Source organism: Dichotomopilus funicola (genome assembly GCF_033296635.1).
Source record: "Dichotomopilus funicola strain CBS 141.50 unplaced genomic scaffold C8A04scaffold_83, whole genome shotgun sequence".
Lineage (NCBI taxonomy): Eukaryota > Fungi > Ascomycota > Sordariomycetes > Sordariales > Chaetomiaceae > Dichotomopilus > Dichotomopilus funicola.
The window spans coordinates 63,035-78,727 of record NW_026944104.1 but is presented as its reverse complement, the minus strand read 5'-3'; the positions used below and the strand labels follow the sequence as shown (position 1 = coordinate 78,727).

Sequence of the window (15,693 nt, the reverse complement as noted above, 5' to 3'; positions counted from 1 at the left end):
CCTCAACCTGGTCGCGGTACAAAGCGGAAATATCCCACAGGCGAGGACTTCATGCTAGGACCGAGCATCACCGCGAGGACCTTAAAAACCTCGACGCTCATTCAAGGGCCCTTTCAACAGGCCTAATAGACTTCCAACTAAAATGGAATATTATCATCGTCAAATCGGAAAACAACCCGATCACAGAGAGTGCCTTTCTAGATGTATCCAGTTGGCTGTAAATGGGGCGCCGGGATAGTTTACCAAAGGGCAAATGCGTGCGATCTAAAAAACAGCAATGTGTGTTAGTCTGATTCTCCCTCTACACGCGGTTCGCCCTTTTTTGATCATCCGGAGACGGTCGCTACACAGTCGGCGCCGCACACCTTCGCAGCCACGCAGCAAGTGTTCGTCTAGATACGACGCGCAACTTTATTGCAATCTATGTAGATGTGAGTTCTGAAAAGCCCGTATCAATGGATCAGGTGATTCCGTCGAATAAAACCATCATTTTCTCATCTCGCTTTCCAAAAGCCTGTCCATCCGGAGCTGGAGCTGGTGACGGTTACTTCCTAGGGTCTGTAATTACATCCCACCGCCATTACCGCCATTGTTTAACGTTTAGTCGTTGCATCATTGAGAATTCTTGAATGTCTAGTGTAATTAATGTCGTTGTCACTTTCATCAATTTCCTTCAAACCGTCCTCTTCTCCTGACCCCAACCTCCCCGAACAATGAAGCGTTTAGAGCTTGATGTTTTTGATGCGCGGGACAATTAATGATTCCATTGGTTACGTAATTACAGCGCTCAACGCTTTCACAAACATGGTGAAACGCTGCATGACGCAACTTTTTCAACAACGGTCCTGAATATAGCACACACGCGCGGTAAGTTGGATAACTGACCTGCACTTGGCTTCCTGCACATACAAAGTTATATTTACAGCAGTTAGCCGCGAGGCGGCATGCCACAGCGCGGCTCAGGGCAGGGCGCTTACGAGGGTTTGTGGACAGCTTCCCATTACAAGTGGGGACCACACATTCCTTTTGCGCTTGACGTGATGTGATACGGCAGAAGCGACAAGGGGAACGCCGGTGTTGCAGCCCAACCTGCAGGACACAAAACCAATTGGCTGTAGTTTCATCATGCAAAGACGCCGGGCGGCAAGAGGTTGGGTGCATTCGGGGGTGCTTCAGCTGCTCCCCGAGTTTGCACGATGGCGAAGCCTGCTCAACAGCTGGTCCCTGGCGCGATGATCGAGATTGACTCGGTCGCACATTCAACACCATGAAATCGTTGCTATGCTTTCGAAGAAAGGCCAAGAAGGCTGAGGTCACGGGGAAAGAAAGGAGCCATGAGCTCGATTTTGTCGAGAGTCCACGAATCCCCCCTTTCCCGACCGGCGTGGATGTTCTGCACGACTGCCCCGACGCCACAGTCGACATCTGCTTTGTTCACGGTCTGTCTGGGGACCGGAACAGCACCTGGACCGCAGACGGACAGTCCGTACCTTGGCCGAAAACTTTCCTTCCTCTAAAGCTCCGCAATGCTCGCATACTCACGTTCGGCTACGACGCATACGTCGTCCCGGGCTCGGGTCCATCGGCAAATCGACTACTTGACCACGCGATGAGCCTCTTGGCGAGATTAACGACAAACAGGCGGACGAACAATGCCTCAACTCGCCCTCTCATCTTCGTCGCTCACGGCCTCGGCGGGATTGTCTGCAAGGAAGCGATCCTGTCATCGCGAGACAACCCGGAGCTTCATTTGCGCGGCATATTCGACTATTTCAAAGGCATCATCTTCATGGGAACCCCCCACAAGGGGTCTTCGATGGCCGGTTGGGCCAGGATACCGGCGTCGGCTTTTGGTATCGTCAAGCAAGTCAACAAGCCGCTTTTGCAGATCCTACAGACAAACGATCAGTTCCTGGAGTCTATCCATTTGCGGTTTTTAGGAATGCTGCGAGAACAGCGCGAAGAAGGCAGGGCTCTCAACGTCACATGCTTTGCAGAAGAACTGCCCGTTCCTCCCATCGGGCTGCTCGTAACCAAGGATTCCGCCCATTTCGATGGTTATAATCACATCACTATCCACGCCAACCACAACGACATGACCAAGTTTGCGTCGATGCAGGACGATGGGTTCGTAATGGTAACGGGAGAGCTGATTAGATGGGGAAAAGAGATTGAACGGTCGAGGCCTCTCTTAATCGAACCCCCGTCGTCACAACCATCACCCTCGTCGGTGGAAATCGGCCTGGGAGGGCCATTGAGAATTGGTTACGGTTATGGCACCAACAGCATCAAAGCCGCCAGTGCTAACACCAGGTCTGTAAACGTTGAGCACCACGAAATTAAGCTTCAAAACACCGGTAAGGGGATCGAGTAGATAGACCCATTAAGAAGAGAACCCAATTGGCTAAGTTTTACTATGAAGATAGGCTCGAACTGCCCAGCTTGCGTGACCTTTCCGCAGAGTGCCACAGGTCGTTAGCCTTCCCGGAAATGTGCAATCAATCGTCCGACATCGATAGCGCAGTCAAAGGGACATGCGAGTGGGTAAATCGACATGAGACGTACAGGACCTGGGCCGTTGATCATCACGGACTACTGTGCATCAAAGGGAAACCTGGCTCTGGGAAGTCAACACTCCTGAAATACGCCGTCAAAAATCACAGAATCGGAGACGGAGACTTTTTTCTCAGTTTCTTCTTCCGCGGTCTTGGCGATGAATTGCTCAGAAGTCCTCTTGGCCTATTCCGGTCACTACTTCATCAGCTTTTTAGTCTGGCCCCACGTGCGTTATCGAATCTTGTTCATGCCTTTAAGAAAAGGTGCAAGGAGTTTGGTAACCACGACGAAAAGTGGTCGTGGCATGAAGAGGAACTACGGGGTTACCTCGAAGCATGCCTGTATAATGTGTTGGAGACTCATCCGGTCTGGCTATTTGTTGACGCCTTGGACGAATGTGGTAAAGACAATGCGGTCAAGGTCGTCGACATGTTCAAGACTTTACTGAACAACCTCCGATCCCGGTCTATTGGGTTAAAGCCGTTTCGCATATGTTTCTCTTGTCGTCACTACCCAATATTGGACCTGGACGATACCTTCGAGATTTGCCTCGAAGATGAAAACGACAAAGATATTTCGACCTTTGTTAATACGCAACTTGGTGCGTTCCAGGCAAGGACGGGATCTACGATTCCAGCACTGATTACGGCGCGTGCTTCGGGTGTGTTTCTCTGGGCACGTCTTGTGGTGAAGCGAGTCAGGGACCTTGAACTTGAAGGAGCCGGATTAAATGAGATTGAAGGGGCGGTTCATGCGGTTCCCCCGGACCTCCGTCGAGTATACCGAAACCTGATTCCAGACATGGGACCGGCGTCCTTGAAACTCATCCAATGGATCTGCTTTGCCTCGCGACCCTTAACAATAGATGAAATGCGATGGGCCATGGTTATTGACAGTGACTCACCCTGTCGGTCGTTACAGGCGTACGAGACTGACGAAAACTACGTCCCCGACACCACGCGAATGGAGAGGAAAGTCAGGACACTTAGCATGGGACTTGCCGAGGTTAGTCATACCGGAGAGATTCAGTTTATCCATCAGTCCCTGAAAGACTTCTTTCTGGAGGACGGCCTATCGGTTTTGGATGACAACGTAACCTCGGCCGAGGCTGCAATCCGAGGACACTTCCGGCTGTTCAAAATTTGCTTGCGCTACCTAGCGATGGAAGAGCTAAACCGGCCGGCAAACCCCAACAGTGACGACTTCGCCCTTTTGCATTATGCTTCAACGGAGTGGATGGCGCATGCGGCACGATCCGATCCTGAAGTCAGTGCTTATAATGAGCTCCTGGCGTCATTTCATTGGCCATCAAACGAAGTTGTGAATTCGTGGCTGTATGCATACAAGAAGTCGGAGCTCTTCGGTCGTCCGGAATCCTATGGGGTACCCTGCTGCACATTGCCGTAGAACATGGCCTTACAGGGTTGCTAAGAGCTTAAAGGTCATCCTACATAGGGCGCACCGGTGACGGCAGTGCCAAAGAACCCGGAGAAGTCGTGGCAGCGGACGGGTCCGCGGCGGACGCAACGGATGCAGAGTCGGACTTCGAGGACGATTCCGATGTTAATAGAGGAAAATGGGTTGTTAGAGAACAGTACAAGGGTTGCCTTTTTCCTTGTCCTGCGCCCACTCCGATCACCCCGTGTCTATCTTCCACCTTCCGACAGACCGATTCGACGATGTCAAAACGAAAAAATACCGATTACCCTCACTGAAGGCCCAACCTAAAACCCAAGTCATATCGTGCCCCGTCCCTCATCCATGTCATAATAAAAACAAGCCTAACGCCCCGTGAGTCCCTATCCTAACCAAAGCAAATACCGCACAAACGTAAACTCCCCGACCCACTCATCAACTCGGCCCCAGCCTACCGGTCAGGATTGGCGACCACAATCTTGGGTACCACAGGCATCCCAGCCCCGGCTGTCCCCGCGCCCTTCGAGATCTCGCCCTCACTAGGTGACTGCTCGTCCTCGTACTTGGTCGCGCCTACGGGGGCGTTCAGCAGCCAACGCATGAGCAAGTAGGCGTCGGCGGGTGGCTCGCCGGGGGCGCCGATCAGCTCGAACTGGCGCGACTGGCGGATGATGATTTTGTTTGTTTTGGCGTCCATATGGGATTGGGTGATGCGGGCGTGGGTTTCCGATTGGAAGGTGAAGACGAGGACCTGTAGCGTGCTTGGTGGTAGTTAGTTGGATAATGGCCGGAGGGGGAAGAGGGAAGGTCTTACGGGCTTGGTGTGATGGTCGGTGAATTGCTTCGAGCGGGTTTGTGCCCACAAGCAAGCGGCGGTGGCCTTGAGCTCGCACTCGAGCATCTCACCTTCCCGGGCCACAATTGGGTTGAGCACTGTGATTCCCAGATGCGGTGTGTCGGCGGCGGTCGGCACCATGTAGTATCCGGTCATGTACAACCCCGCGTTGTCAGGACAGTCGCCTATCGGTGACCCAAAACTCATATCTTCCTGGTCGAGTCCCTTGTAGATGTTGCTTGGCACAGGTGTTAGTCGCGAAGGTCAACGGAGCAGCGGCAATGAAGTGACCTACACAGGATGTATTTCATCCTCGTACTCCATTTCCAAGCCGGAAAAAACATGATCAAACCAATTCAGCTTCGACTCAGCGTAGACGTAGCCCGCGTTCGGAATCCACTCATCGTCGCGGAGGTGCTCAGGTATCTCCATGCTCGGGTGCCAATGGTGCCCCCACGTCTCAAGCTCTTCCTCTAGGCCGCTAATATCGCCGTGGCAGGGAGCAAAAAAATCGTGGCTCAGAATCCAAGGGTACCAGGTTGTCGACGTCGAGATCTGCACCCCTCAGAACACCGAGGCTGTTGAGCTCAGCGTCGTTCAGCGTGCCGGGCGAGTCGAAGTCCAAATGGTCCCACAGGGTCTCCAACATGCGGTGTTGCGTTTTCTCGAGGCGTCGGCGGCGAATCTGCGCCATGGTTGCAAGGAACGGTTGTATGCAGTGGCGAGATGCTAAAGTGGTGAACTGGTGATCGTTCGAGGTGAGCCCGAAAAAGGTCTAAGGAGGGCGGGGCCTTGTTTTTGGCTGCTGTATACACCCCTGTCTGCTGTTGTCTGTGACGACAAAACATCGCACAGATCCTCCCCTGTTCCTGCTCATCTCGTCCTTGGTTGGCTCCACCCCGGCGTTCTGGACCGGCGGAGCCTGAGGGAAAGAACTGGTTACTTATTTACATACCTACAAACATACACCCCCTACGGTAGTCACCTGACTTTGATGAGGAATCACCCTCGGTCGTCAACACTACTTAGAGAGGAACGTGGTTGATTGCTCGAGGCAAAGAGGAAAGTTCCCCATCCAAACAGTGGAAGGCTACCTAAGTACCTAATATAAAAGGTGTCGGTCATGCACCAGAACATGCAACGGAATGAACCATGACGACCCGAAAAAGAAAACAACATTCCCTCAGTCTCACTGATCAGACGTGTGGCGGCCACCCCGACTATCTCCAAGGCCACGCAGTATTGTGTTGAATAGGGGAGAGATCCCTGCCTACATTTCGGAGGTCTAATGCGCCCCATGCCTATGCAGGCCCCCTCGGACCTGGGTGACGCGATGTGTCGGGGCACATGGGGACACCAGGGCCAACTTTGCCAAGGTGCGAAAGGGGAGAGATCGTGAGACGTTCAAAACTTCAAAGGACAAAGAACGCTGGGACCGTGAGGCGAGGGAACCGCGGCCTGACTCGCTAATGACGCCGTGACTGAGCATTGTGGTCGCCATAGGTGGAGGAAAACTCCAGACCAGAGAACCCATGAAGGAAGGGCGCACCACCGCCTGCTGGTCTGAGTGCCTGAGATAACTCACGGCTAGGGTCTTGGTATAAGCCAAGCCCTCTTAAATCTGAACCCTTAATTAACACTTACAATGGTAGCCTTAATACCGATACCATAGTAGGTACTCCGTATCCTCGATTGAAACAAATCGTTGTACCTCGTTATCTCTAGATCATAGCCGCATTTCCTAAGGGTGTCGGCACCCTTACATCGCGGCGTGGACCCACTGCACAAGTATTTATGGGTCTCCACGACTTTTCCTCGGAAACACTGTCCTATCGTGACCAGAGGCTCAGGCACCCTGCCTTGGCGGCGTGGCCTGTTGGGCTGCCAGCCCGATACGGCCCGAAATGGTCAAGATAAGCAAAGGTACCGGACTGTATCTGACCGTATCAGGCTGGCAACCCAGGAGCAGCAGAGTGCGTGTGAGGTCATTCGAGTTGTAACGGCTAGGCTCGTCTTAAACCAATCGATGTGTGGGCTCGGCACGCGCTCGGCTCAGTACTCGGCTCGGCTTGAATTACACCAATTGGCTTAATTGCAGGAAAGCCCTGCATCGGTACGGATCTTCTTTTCTGTTCCTCTCGGTACCTAGCTTCGAATGAACTTTATGTCGCTGCATGGTGCCTTGCTGCCTGGTTTCCTTGACACGTATTGTCTGTTTTACATGACAATATATCATGGCAAAAACGTACGGACTACAATGAAAGGGACGACCTCACACGCGTGAGTGCAAAAACAAAAAAGGCCACTGTAATAACAATTTGCCTGTTGTAATGCCACCTCAAGCTGCCAACCAACTTATTCGAACTACTTCTCAATTTCTCAACCCTACAGCAATAGCAAAAACGACCGTGAAAATGACCAAAACAACAATGTGAGTCCCTTGAGCATTAAATCGGCTGTCCTGAAGCCGTTGCTAGCAGCTGGACGTGGAAACCGATCAGCCGACGCAAGAGAAGGTCCATGTCGCTGTCCGACTTGGCAGAAAAGGGTCCCCACTGATTCATAAAGCAGAAATGGCCATTATCTAGCAACTTGAGCTCTTTCTGGGCGCGGGTCAGGCGGGGGCGGTTTGGCGTGTCGACAGGTAGGTGCTTCTCTGCGTCATTGGCCTGTTCTTCAAATTCCTTGGGGACGGCAGCGATTGAGTTTCGGACAAAGACGTCCGAACCAGCGAGATCTATGCCGTCCCCTTTCTTGCGAGCGCTTGGCGATCCCGATGCGCTTCCGGTACGGATGTACTGCTTCCAAGCCTCACCGTATTCAGCGATGGTAATGTATATTTCTTCGCGGTTTCGGGATAGTAGCAAGCGCCTATCGTATTCATGTTAGCTTACAGCAGGACGGACAACGCACTGGGTGGAAGGATCTAATACTTACCGTTTTCTCCCACTGCTCGACGACTGCAACAAACCGAAGTGTTCAGACTCCTCAGCCAGGCTAGACACCCAGGACGCCATCTCTGCACTCTCTTGCCATCGAATGGCGGAAGCTCCAGCCCTTCTGACGCATGGCTTTGCTTCGATGATGGCCAGTGGTAAGTCGTTGAACACCGGGGACCTTGCGACCGTGGCTGTGACGCTTATAGCCCCTCTTGCAGAGATAACCGTCCACCCGGGCCTCCATCAGCTCAACGGGATCGCCGCCAGATTCGCGGCTGTACAACTTTAAGGATAGGCGGTCCACCAACCAGTCAAGGTCCTCAAAGGGGAGGCCGAGAAAGTCGAGCCGGCGCCTAGGAACGTCAGTGGCGAGCTCTCTCATGTCCGAGAGGAGCTGTTGCAGCAGCACGAGGATTGCCATGTTAACGTAGTACTCGTCTGTTGTGGCGGGGTTTTGCGTGCCGCCTGCCACCGGATATGATGTGGCCACTACCGGCGTCTCCATCGAAGGCTGGGCTTGCGGGCCCCGTCTCACAGGTGTGGCGGGAAGCCCCGAGATGCTCGTCTCTGCCATCAACGTCGTTATATCGCCAGAGGCAAAGGCACCGTCATCATCCAAGGAATTGGTGGAGGCGGCGGTGGCGGATGGGGAGGCGGAGATTGTAGGATTGAACTTTTTGTGAACTTTCTTTGACAATTCAGCCACATCGCTCCGGTTGTGGAACTCTTTGATCTTTGAGACCGTCATGCCTTGCTAATACCTGACAGTCGAATACTTGCCGCAGCTGGAGCGCGGCCGAGTCCCATCTTTGTTTGGCCGAATGTCCTCCAAGTACCCCTCAAGCTCGGGCTTGATGCGCTCATATATCTCCTTTGCCAGCGCGTCGTTTTCTGGAGACACATAACCCTTGTACTCCCCCCCTCTAGCTCTGGGTTATTTCGAATGAAAGCGCTGAGCTTGTTGATATTGCCGTGATGGGTCCAGATAACCCGGAGGAGCAGGTAGTCTTTCTCGTCGAGATCAGAGCCCGAGGAGAAACACCAGCCGGCAGTATCCGCGGCCCAGATCTTGTCGTCCCGGTCGGGATCTGTGCCCTTGATGCCGAGTTGCCGGCGAATCTTGTCGGCCCACTCTGGAATGCTGGTCGCAACGTTCGGCTTTCGGTTCACCATTATGGCTCAGCAGGGGGAAGAAGTGCAGTTAAAAGGGAAGAAAGATCACCGAGACGAAAGCAGAACGAGCAAGACAATAGAACGACGATTGGACGGAGAAGCTGTCTAGAGAGTTTCTGACATGGGCTACGTACATTGAAGAAGCGAACAAGCAACGCTTCATTTCACGTCAGACACATCGGTTGTCACCAGTGTTCCTCCCTTTTTTGGTGTTATGATTGATAACTTTTTTGCTGTTTTGGGGGCACATATCCAACCATTGATTTCTTTCCCATCGTGCTTGCTATGAGCACTCATTTTGTCCTATCCTGAAGTAACGACTTTGAACCGTTTGCGGAAGGGCACTAGCTCACTGTACAACAGTACAACACTGATAGATGATTAATTATATCACGATAGCTACGGGCGTTCATAGTCAATTGCCGTAATTGCATGCAGCGTTGGTAGAGATGAGAAGAGGCAGGTGGTGTTACGGCTAGGCCCGTATTAAACCAATTGGTGTAATCCTCCACCAATGCAGGATATCCCATCTTACACCAATGGGTATGATCTTCGCCCACAAGTTATCTTAGGATCACAGCCGCTGGTCTGGGCTCGTGAGATAAGGAATCGAGGGAAGCCAGGTCGGGTCCCTTGATATCCGAGTACAGAACTGACTCAGCAGAGGGGGAATGTGTGTTCAGACTCCACCTCATCATACGGTGAAGCTATATAATGCTTCATCATGACATCACACGCTCAAAGAGCGCGGACACACTCTCCGGAGCTTTCTCCGACTAATTACATACATATGTACGATGATTCCATTCCCTAGCAGCGAGCCCTCCCGGGGGTTCCGTCTCTGTCAAATCCCCAGCCACAATAACCACCGCCACGATGCCTCCCCCGCTCTCAAACCCCAGGGGCCTTCCCACCGTCCACCACACCTTTACCTTCACCGAAGAGTCATCGCCCAATTTCATCTTGCCATACGACAACAACAACACCCTCATCGTCGCCCAACCGCCCGTTTCCCCCTCCAACGCCGCCGCGAGCATCAACCCCGCCACAGACCGCACCAACCTCCAACTCCTCAAACGCATCATGTGTTTCCCCTACCCCCTCGCCATAGAATGGAAACCAACCCAACCCACCCTCCGCCCCATCATAACCGAACGAGACCACGAAGTCGGCAAACTCACCGACCCCCGCGGCCGCGAGACCCTAAACCACGTCGTCAAAACAATGCACGCTACAATCCGCGCATTCAAAGAAAAATCCGCCGACACCCTCGTCGCGTCACGCCAGCGCGGCCAAAAGCGACATGGTTTATTAATATCACCCATTATGAGCAGGCCGTACTCCGTATTTGAAGCAGCAGGCGCCATGATGTACGCTATGGAATGGACGGGTCATGACAGCGATGATAGTGATGATAGTGATTCGCTTCAGGACACGGATGATGATGACGACGACAAGATGCTGCTGCTGCCCGTTGAAGGCAGCACCACGGGCCCGTTGAAGCCCGGGTACGTGTTGAAGCCTCCGGTTGAGTGCTTTAGGAGATTTGTGCCGGACCTGAGGCGCATGATCAAGATCATGCTCGTTGTCGACTATGGGTTTACATCGGATTCAATACGCGTGTCAGGGGCAGGAGTAACTGTTCCTTCATGGTCCGACTTCATGATGGTGTCCGACTTTCTTGTCCGCATCGCGCGGCTTTGGAGATGGCAGCAGGGTGTCCCCGACGATAGGTCGTGGGCGCTCATTTCGCGCCTAGTGGGGGATTGGGTCGACGATGATGGACTAAGATTACCGGTATGGGATGCTGCTACGATGATTTACTACTACCAGGTTCATCGAAGCGTTGATGCCAGGGGCGAACACCTGGATGAAGCCTGTGCGGGATTTACAGGGTACACTGGAGTCCTGAAGGAGATGATCGATGAAGTCCCTACCAGGGGAAAAGACCGACTGGAACGGAAGTTATCCCTAGATGCCCATATTCTCATTCCAGAGTTCATCCGCGACCGACAGGTTCAGCAAGAAATGCTGTTGAAGGCCCAACACCTTGCGGTCCAGTACGGTTGCCAGCTCGCGCCCCCAGAGATGCGCAAGCCTCTTGAGGTGCCTCAACCCCCTGAGGTGCCTCAACCCCCTGAGGTGCCCCAGCCCCCCGAGATGCTCACGGCTTCGAAGATGCTCAAGGCCTTGAAGATGGCCAGGTCGTCACTGTGGCGCCGGGTGCTGGACAAAATCGTGCCTCATCGAGGACCCGACTGTCGCGAGGTCACAGAGAAAGTGGAGGAGAAGCTGAAAGATCTGGAATGGGATAGTGATTAGACAGAGAAGGGCTTCAATCCACTGTTATTCCCGTTGGTCAGATTCCACTTGCGTAATGATGTGGAGCGAGAGGAATAGAGCCGGGGTGACTGTCAACATGTAAAGCCCCAGGGATAGTACAAGAGTGAAGGGATGTGCATGGGTCTCGCCGCAACAACATCTCAGGGGCCAGTGCATGATTTTAGAGTGGAATACAAGGTTGAAATTGAACTCTAAGCCCCCGAACATTGTTCCTAGGTCCATCAAAGCCGCTTCTTATACACCGAGCCCCACGCCCTGACTCCTCGTTACTGCATTCGCGCCATGAGCCTCATAACAACCTCCAAACATGACTGCAGAAAGGTCTTCCACTCCTCCGTGAACCCATCCAACTGTCGGCTTCCATTCTGTCACTAGGGGGTAGGGGAAACACATGATGCGCTTGAGAAGATGGAGTTGTTGTTAATGTATTGTTACCGATGTGCTGTCGGTGATGTGTTGTTGCTTGGAGGAGTCGCTTCCCAACTCGGAATAGTGGCTCCAAAAGCGACCAAACCGACAATGAGAATACTGACAAGAAGGATGGGGGGCCTGCCGAAGTCGCGGACACCAACTGGACTGGAGAATAGCCAGCTTATCGACCACTACCCAGCCGTGGTCGAACGGCGGCGCAGGTTCTCGGTCCCGCCCGAACACCCAGGCCCTAACCCTGTTCATAGCCGTAGCCACTGTTGCGATAGGGCACTTCGAATGACGCGTCTCTTGCAATGGGAAATGGTGGCTGTATCTCCAAGTGGCGGAGGCCGTGGCAAAGCTCCCTGAACGTGTCGTGCCCCCCGGAGGACTAGATCGTCGAGTTCACTCACACTGCCTACTGTTGCTCTGATAGTAACTGAGGCCGTGGCAAGCGCTCCCTGAACATGTTGTGCCCCCTGGAGGGCGGAGGGCGGAGAGTATCCATGCCATCAGCCTGGCAAAAGGTCCCCGAGCCCTCCGGCCCGGCCGGCATGTCGATGGAACCCTGGTACGGTTGTTGAACCCTTCGGGGAATGCATGCAGCCGCTCAATTCCGAGCGAAGGCAGCCGAACTGGCATTGTCCACTCCTGTCCCCTTTCTTGCGAGCGGGAGGCGCTGCCGACAAGCTTCTGCGACGTCGGTGTTAATGAGCTTCTGCGGCGGCGATGGCAATGGTGTAACAAGCGGCCTAGCAGTCTGTTAATACGATGTTTACACCTCCGGTACCGCGCTCAACTTACGGGATATGATGGAAGTGCAGGACGACTGGGTGCCAGGAGCGCTGGGTGTGTAGTGTTTGGATTCGTGGCTTCGGCGTCGAGCGAGGGCCGCCAGCTCTCTGTACGGATGGAATGATTCCTGGTCGTCACGGGTGGTACTGAGGGAGGGCCACCAGCTCCCTGTATCGGCATGACAGGTATCCTGATCATCACGGGCGTTACTGATCCGTTGTTGTTTCGATTCGAATTCGGCGGCGATGGGAAAGAGGCAAAGAACATGAGAAGTGAATTTGGTGGCGATGGGAAGAAGCGAAGGTGATTAGAAATGAAATTGGTTGAATGGGTTTGCGCTGCATGATTTTTCGAGGTTCGAAATGGGAGGTCCAAGAGGACTTGTTCTCGTTAAATACTTCGGAGCCGGGTGGAAGGGTCGCAGCTGTTTATTATTTCATCCTTCCTCTGTCAGTACTGCACCTCTCGGTTGATAGCTTCCTTCTTTCCACAATACTGAAGTCGGTTGTCGGTGATTCTATCCTTAGGTATTTCACAATCCTAGATAGACAGCCACGGGTTTACGCCTTGAGGATGTACCTGCAGAAACATTGAATATTCGACAAGAACTTGACGGGTGTTTGAGGCAAGTGTGGACAACGATGGGCCTCTTCTTAATGGGAAAAGGGGTTTCGCCCTGTTGCCTGTAAGCTGGAAACAAGGACCATGTCGAGTCTGCGTACCAATTCATGTTCCTGTGCTCTTTCCTACAACTGCAAAGTTCCAACTGCTTGACTCCTTCCCCTTCAACAACTCAATCACAATTTTCGTGCAGAGGAAGAATAGCAACATCGACACGATGATAATCAATAAGTAACTCTCAAGGCAGCTAGGATAACGGGTCAATTTGAGCGAACTCTGAAGAAGTGATGAAATTGCCCAAAACAGAAGCAGCTGAGTTGTGTTTTCCTCAGTTCTAAACTAACTCCCCATTCAGGCCCATCACCCCTTAACCCAAAAGCCAAAACCAAAAGCCAAAAGCCAAAATTAACACCCCCTCGCCCGCTTACACACCCCGCCCATCTCCTCCTCGTCGTCGTTCTCCCTCCCCCGCCTTCCCACCGCCCGGGTCCTCCATGCCCTCCACCTCCTCCAGCGTCCTCCTCGCCTGCACAATCTTCGCCATGGCAACCAACCCGGCCCGATCTATCGCCTTGCTCCCCCGGCTGTCAACCAAGGGTACAATGGGGTACGACCAACGAGCCGTAGGCTCTTGCTCGACGTCCATTTTGTCGGCGTCCGCTTCGTCTGGCTGGTGTCCCGACAGGTACGACGTGCGAGGAGAGTCATCCTCCGTCGTCACACAGTGGATAAACTCTTCCTCCAGGGCCAGCAGACAAGTCGGGGCGAGACACTGAACCCCTCGGTCCTGGGGTTGTTGGATCGGCCAGAACGGCTGCCAGTTTTTCAACCCCAGGACCGACTCGGCAGGGCGGTCCTCGAGTCGGGCGTTGTCGTGGTATCCGTGCCTCCAGGCGAGTCGGAGGTGGCATACCAGGTAATGGAAATAGAGATACCTGACTGCCGGGCGGGTTTGGTGGTGTTGGCGTCCCTCGTTGGTGTCGAATACCAACCGCTCGCCATCCAGGTCACAGATGGTAGTCTTGTGGGTGGAGATGATGCTGTCCCCCCCACAACGAGGATCGCAACAGGCCGACGCATCGAGTTCCGCGTCCAGGGATGTCGCGCTGGGATCGACCACCCGCCAGCGGTACTCCTTTGGTTCGCTGATCTCCCACTCGTCGATGTCGTCTATGGAGGCCTCATGACGCTCATCTCCCAGAGCAGGAACAACAGCCAACGCGCCATCAGCCACAGCGTGCGCAACGGCGTGGTGCAGGAGGAGTCCGTTGGCGGGCGTATCATAGTCCGCCGAGGCACTGGCATGCGACGCCGAAGATGGCCGCGGAGAAAGCGGGCGGGAGTCGGTATGGGACGAGACGAACCGGCTCGACAAGATGGTGCGAGAACCGCAGACCCGTCGCCTGGTCGTAGACGCAATCTTTGTGGAGATCATCACTACAACTCCGCAGCTGGTCGTCGATATCCATCCTGTCGTCGTCGCCGTGGCCGGTTACGCCGTTGTGGTTGTGCCCCGCCCCATACGCCTGCACAAGCCTGTCCCTAACCAGTCCTCCGCACCCCCGAGAGCCCCCAGCAAAGTCCCATTCCCACCCATCACCTCCTTCTGGTGAACCTTATCCAGGGTATTGTACAGATCGCTGCACATAGCCGTATCCGGCTCTACCACCCTCGGCTCGATCCCATCCATACCCCCCTCATCACGGTCCCGCGCAATCTCCCTCACCACAGACTCGTAAACCCGCGTCTCCGCCTCCGCCGCAACGACCCTCTCCACCAGACAGCGCGCGTCCGGTGTCGACCACCAAGCCATCTGGGTCTTGGCGTCCAGCTCGGTCTCCATCTCCATCTCGGCAAGACCGTAGAGGTATTCTTGACCGAAGCGGGGATCGCGCTGGGGGTTGTTCCACTGCTGCTGCAGTTGTTCCCGGGCGTCGTGGAGAAGATCTGTGAACTTGGAGATCTTCTCGATGGAGACCTCGGCTGCCTGGCGCCAGTACTCGACGGGGCGGGTGGCGCGGGCCACGGGGGCTGAAGGACCCGTGGCGGGAGACTGTTCCTGTTGGCGGTGACTTGGGAACATGGTGACAGTTGGATGTTGTGTGGGTAAGGGTGTGTATGTGTATGGGTGTGTGTGTGTATGAAGGTCTGTCAGTGTGTGTGTGAGTGTGTGAGTGCCAGGAAGTGTTCGAGTCTGATGATACGATTAGCTATTCAAGTCCAGACGGGAAAAGGGCAGGAGTAGACCATGTATTTATACCCGTTCGTTCCTAGCAATGCTAAGGTTTGGAGGTCGGGCGCGCTTTCTCGCATCAAACGCACCGTGACGTATACAGAACCCCAAGAGACATCAAGAGCCATGAAATAATTCTGTAAGCTTGTGCAGTTCATTATTTACCCCCAAACCTTCGAGCATTTAATTACATCACATCCACCGCACGCCTCCTATGCGTGCATAGAACCTTCCCAACCTAACTTCCCCTAGCTCATGCTGACCAAACCCTCGCAACCTAACTTCCCAGAGCATCACGTCCTCCCAACGTAATTTCCCCGAGTATCACGTCCTCTCAGCGTAACTTCCCCAAGTATCACACCCGTCAAACC

The 15,693-nt window shown here is 53.8% G+C and overlaps 5 protein-coding genes across 5 annotated transcripts; 2 read left to right on the top strand and 3 right to left on the bottom strand.

Moving 5' to 3' along the window:
* Window positions 1–1,267: 1,267 nt before the first annotated feature.
* On the top strand, window positions 1,268–3,963 carry C8A04DRAFT_15118 (vegetative incompatibility protein HET-E-1; the record flags this gene model as incomplete). Its single annotated transcript, XM_062778365.1, has 2 exons — window positions 1,268–2,317; window positions 2,410–3,963. 2 exons carry the CDS (start codon window positions 1,268–1,270, stop codon window positions 3,961–3,963), a joined length of 2,604 nt encoding a protein of 867 aa, XP_062633638.1.
* Window positions 3,964–4,423: 460 nt separating this feature from the next.
* On the bottom strand, window positions 4,424–5,501 carry C8A04DRAFT_40056 (uncharacterized protein; the record flags this gene model as incomplete). The annotated part of the gene is made up of 4 exons (XM_062784806.1): window positions 4,424–4,723; window positions 4,787–5,045; window positions 5,103–5,167; window positions 5,379–5,501. 4 exons carry the CDS (start codon window positions 5,499–5,501, stop codon window positions 4,424–4,426), a joined length of 747 nt encoding a protein of 248 aa, XP_062633637.1.
* Window positions 5,502–7,254: 1,753 nt separating this feature from the next.
* On the bottom strand, window positions 7,255–8,919 carry C8A04DRAFT_40055 (uncharacterized protein; the record flags this gene model as incomplete). The annotated part of the gene is made up of 5 exons (XM_062784805.1): window positions 7,255–7,678; window positions 7,745–7,883; window positions 7,945–8,479; window positions 8,513–8,617; window positions 8,653–8,919. 5 exons carry the CDS (start codon window positions 8,917–8,919, stop codon window positions 7,255–7,257), a joined length of 1,470 nt encoding a protein of 489 aa, XP_062633636.1.
* Window positions 8,920–9,795: 876 nt separating this feature from the next.
* Window positions 9,796–11,241, top strand: C8A04DRAFT_15114 (uncharacterized protein; the record flags this gene model as incomplete). The annotated part of the gene is made up of 2 exons (XM_062778362.1): window positions 9,796–11,061; window positions 11,116–11,241. The coding sequence occupies 2 exons, from the start codon at window positions 9,796–9,798 to the stop codon at window positions 11,239–11,241; spliced, it is 1,392 nt and encodes a 463-aa protein (XP_062633635.1).
* Window positions 11,242–13,513: 2,272 nt separating this feature from the next.
* C8A04DRAFT_32221 (uncharacterized protein) lies at window positions 13,514–15,172 on the bottom strand (the record flags this gene model as incomplete). Its single annotated transcript, XM_062782020.1, has 2 exons — window positions 13,514–14,526; window positions 14,614–15,172. 2 exons carry the CDS (start codon window positions 15,170–15,172, stop codon window positions 13,514–13,516), a joined length of 1,572 nt encoding a protein of 523 aa, XP_062633634.1.
* Window positions 15,173–15,693: the final 521 nt, after the last annotated feature.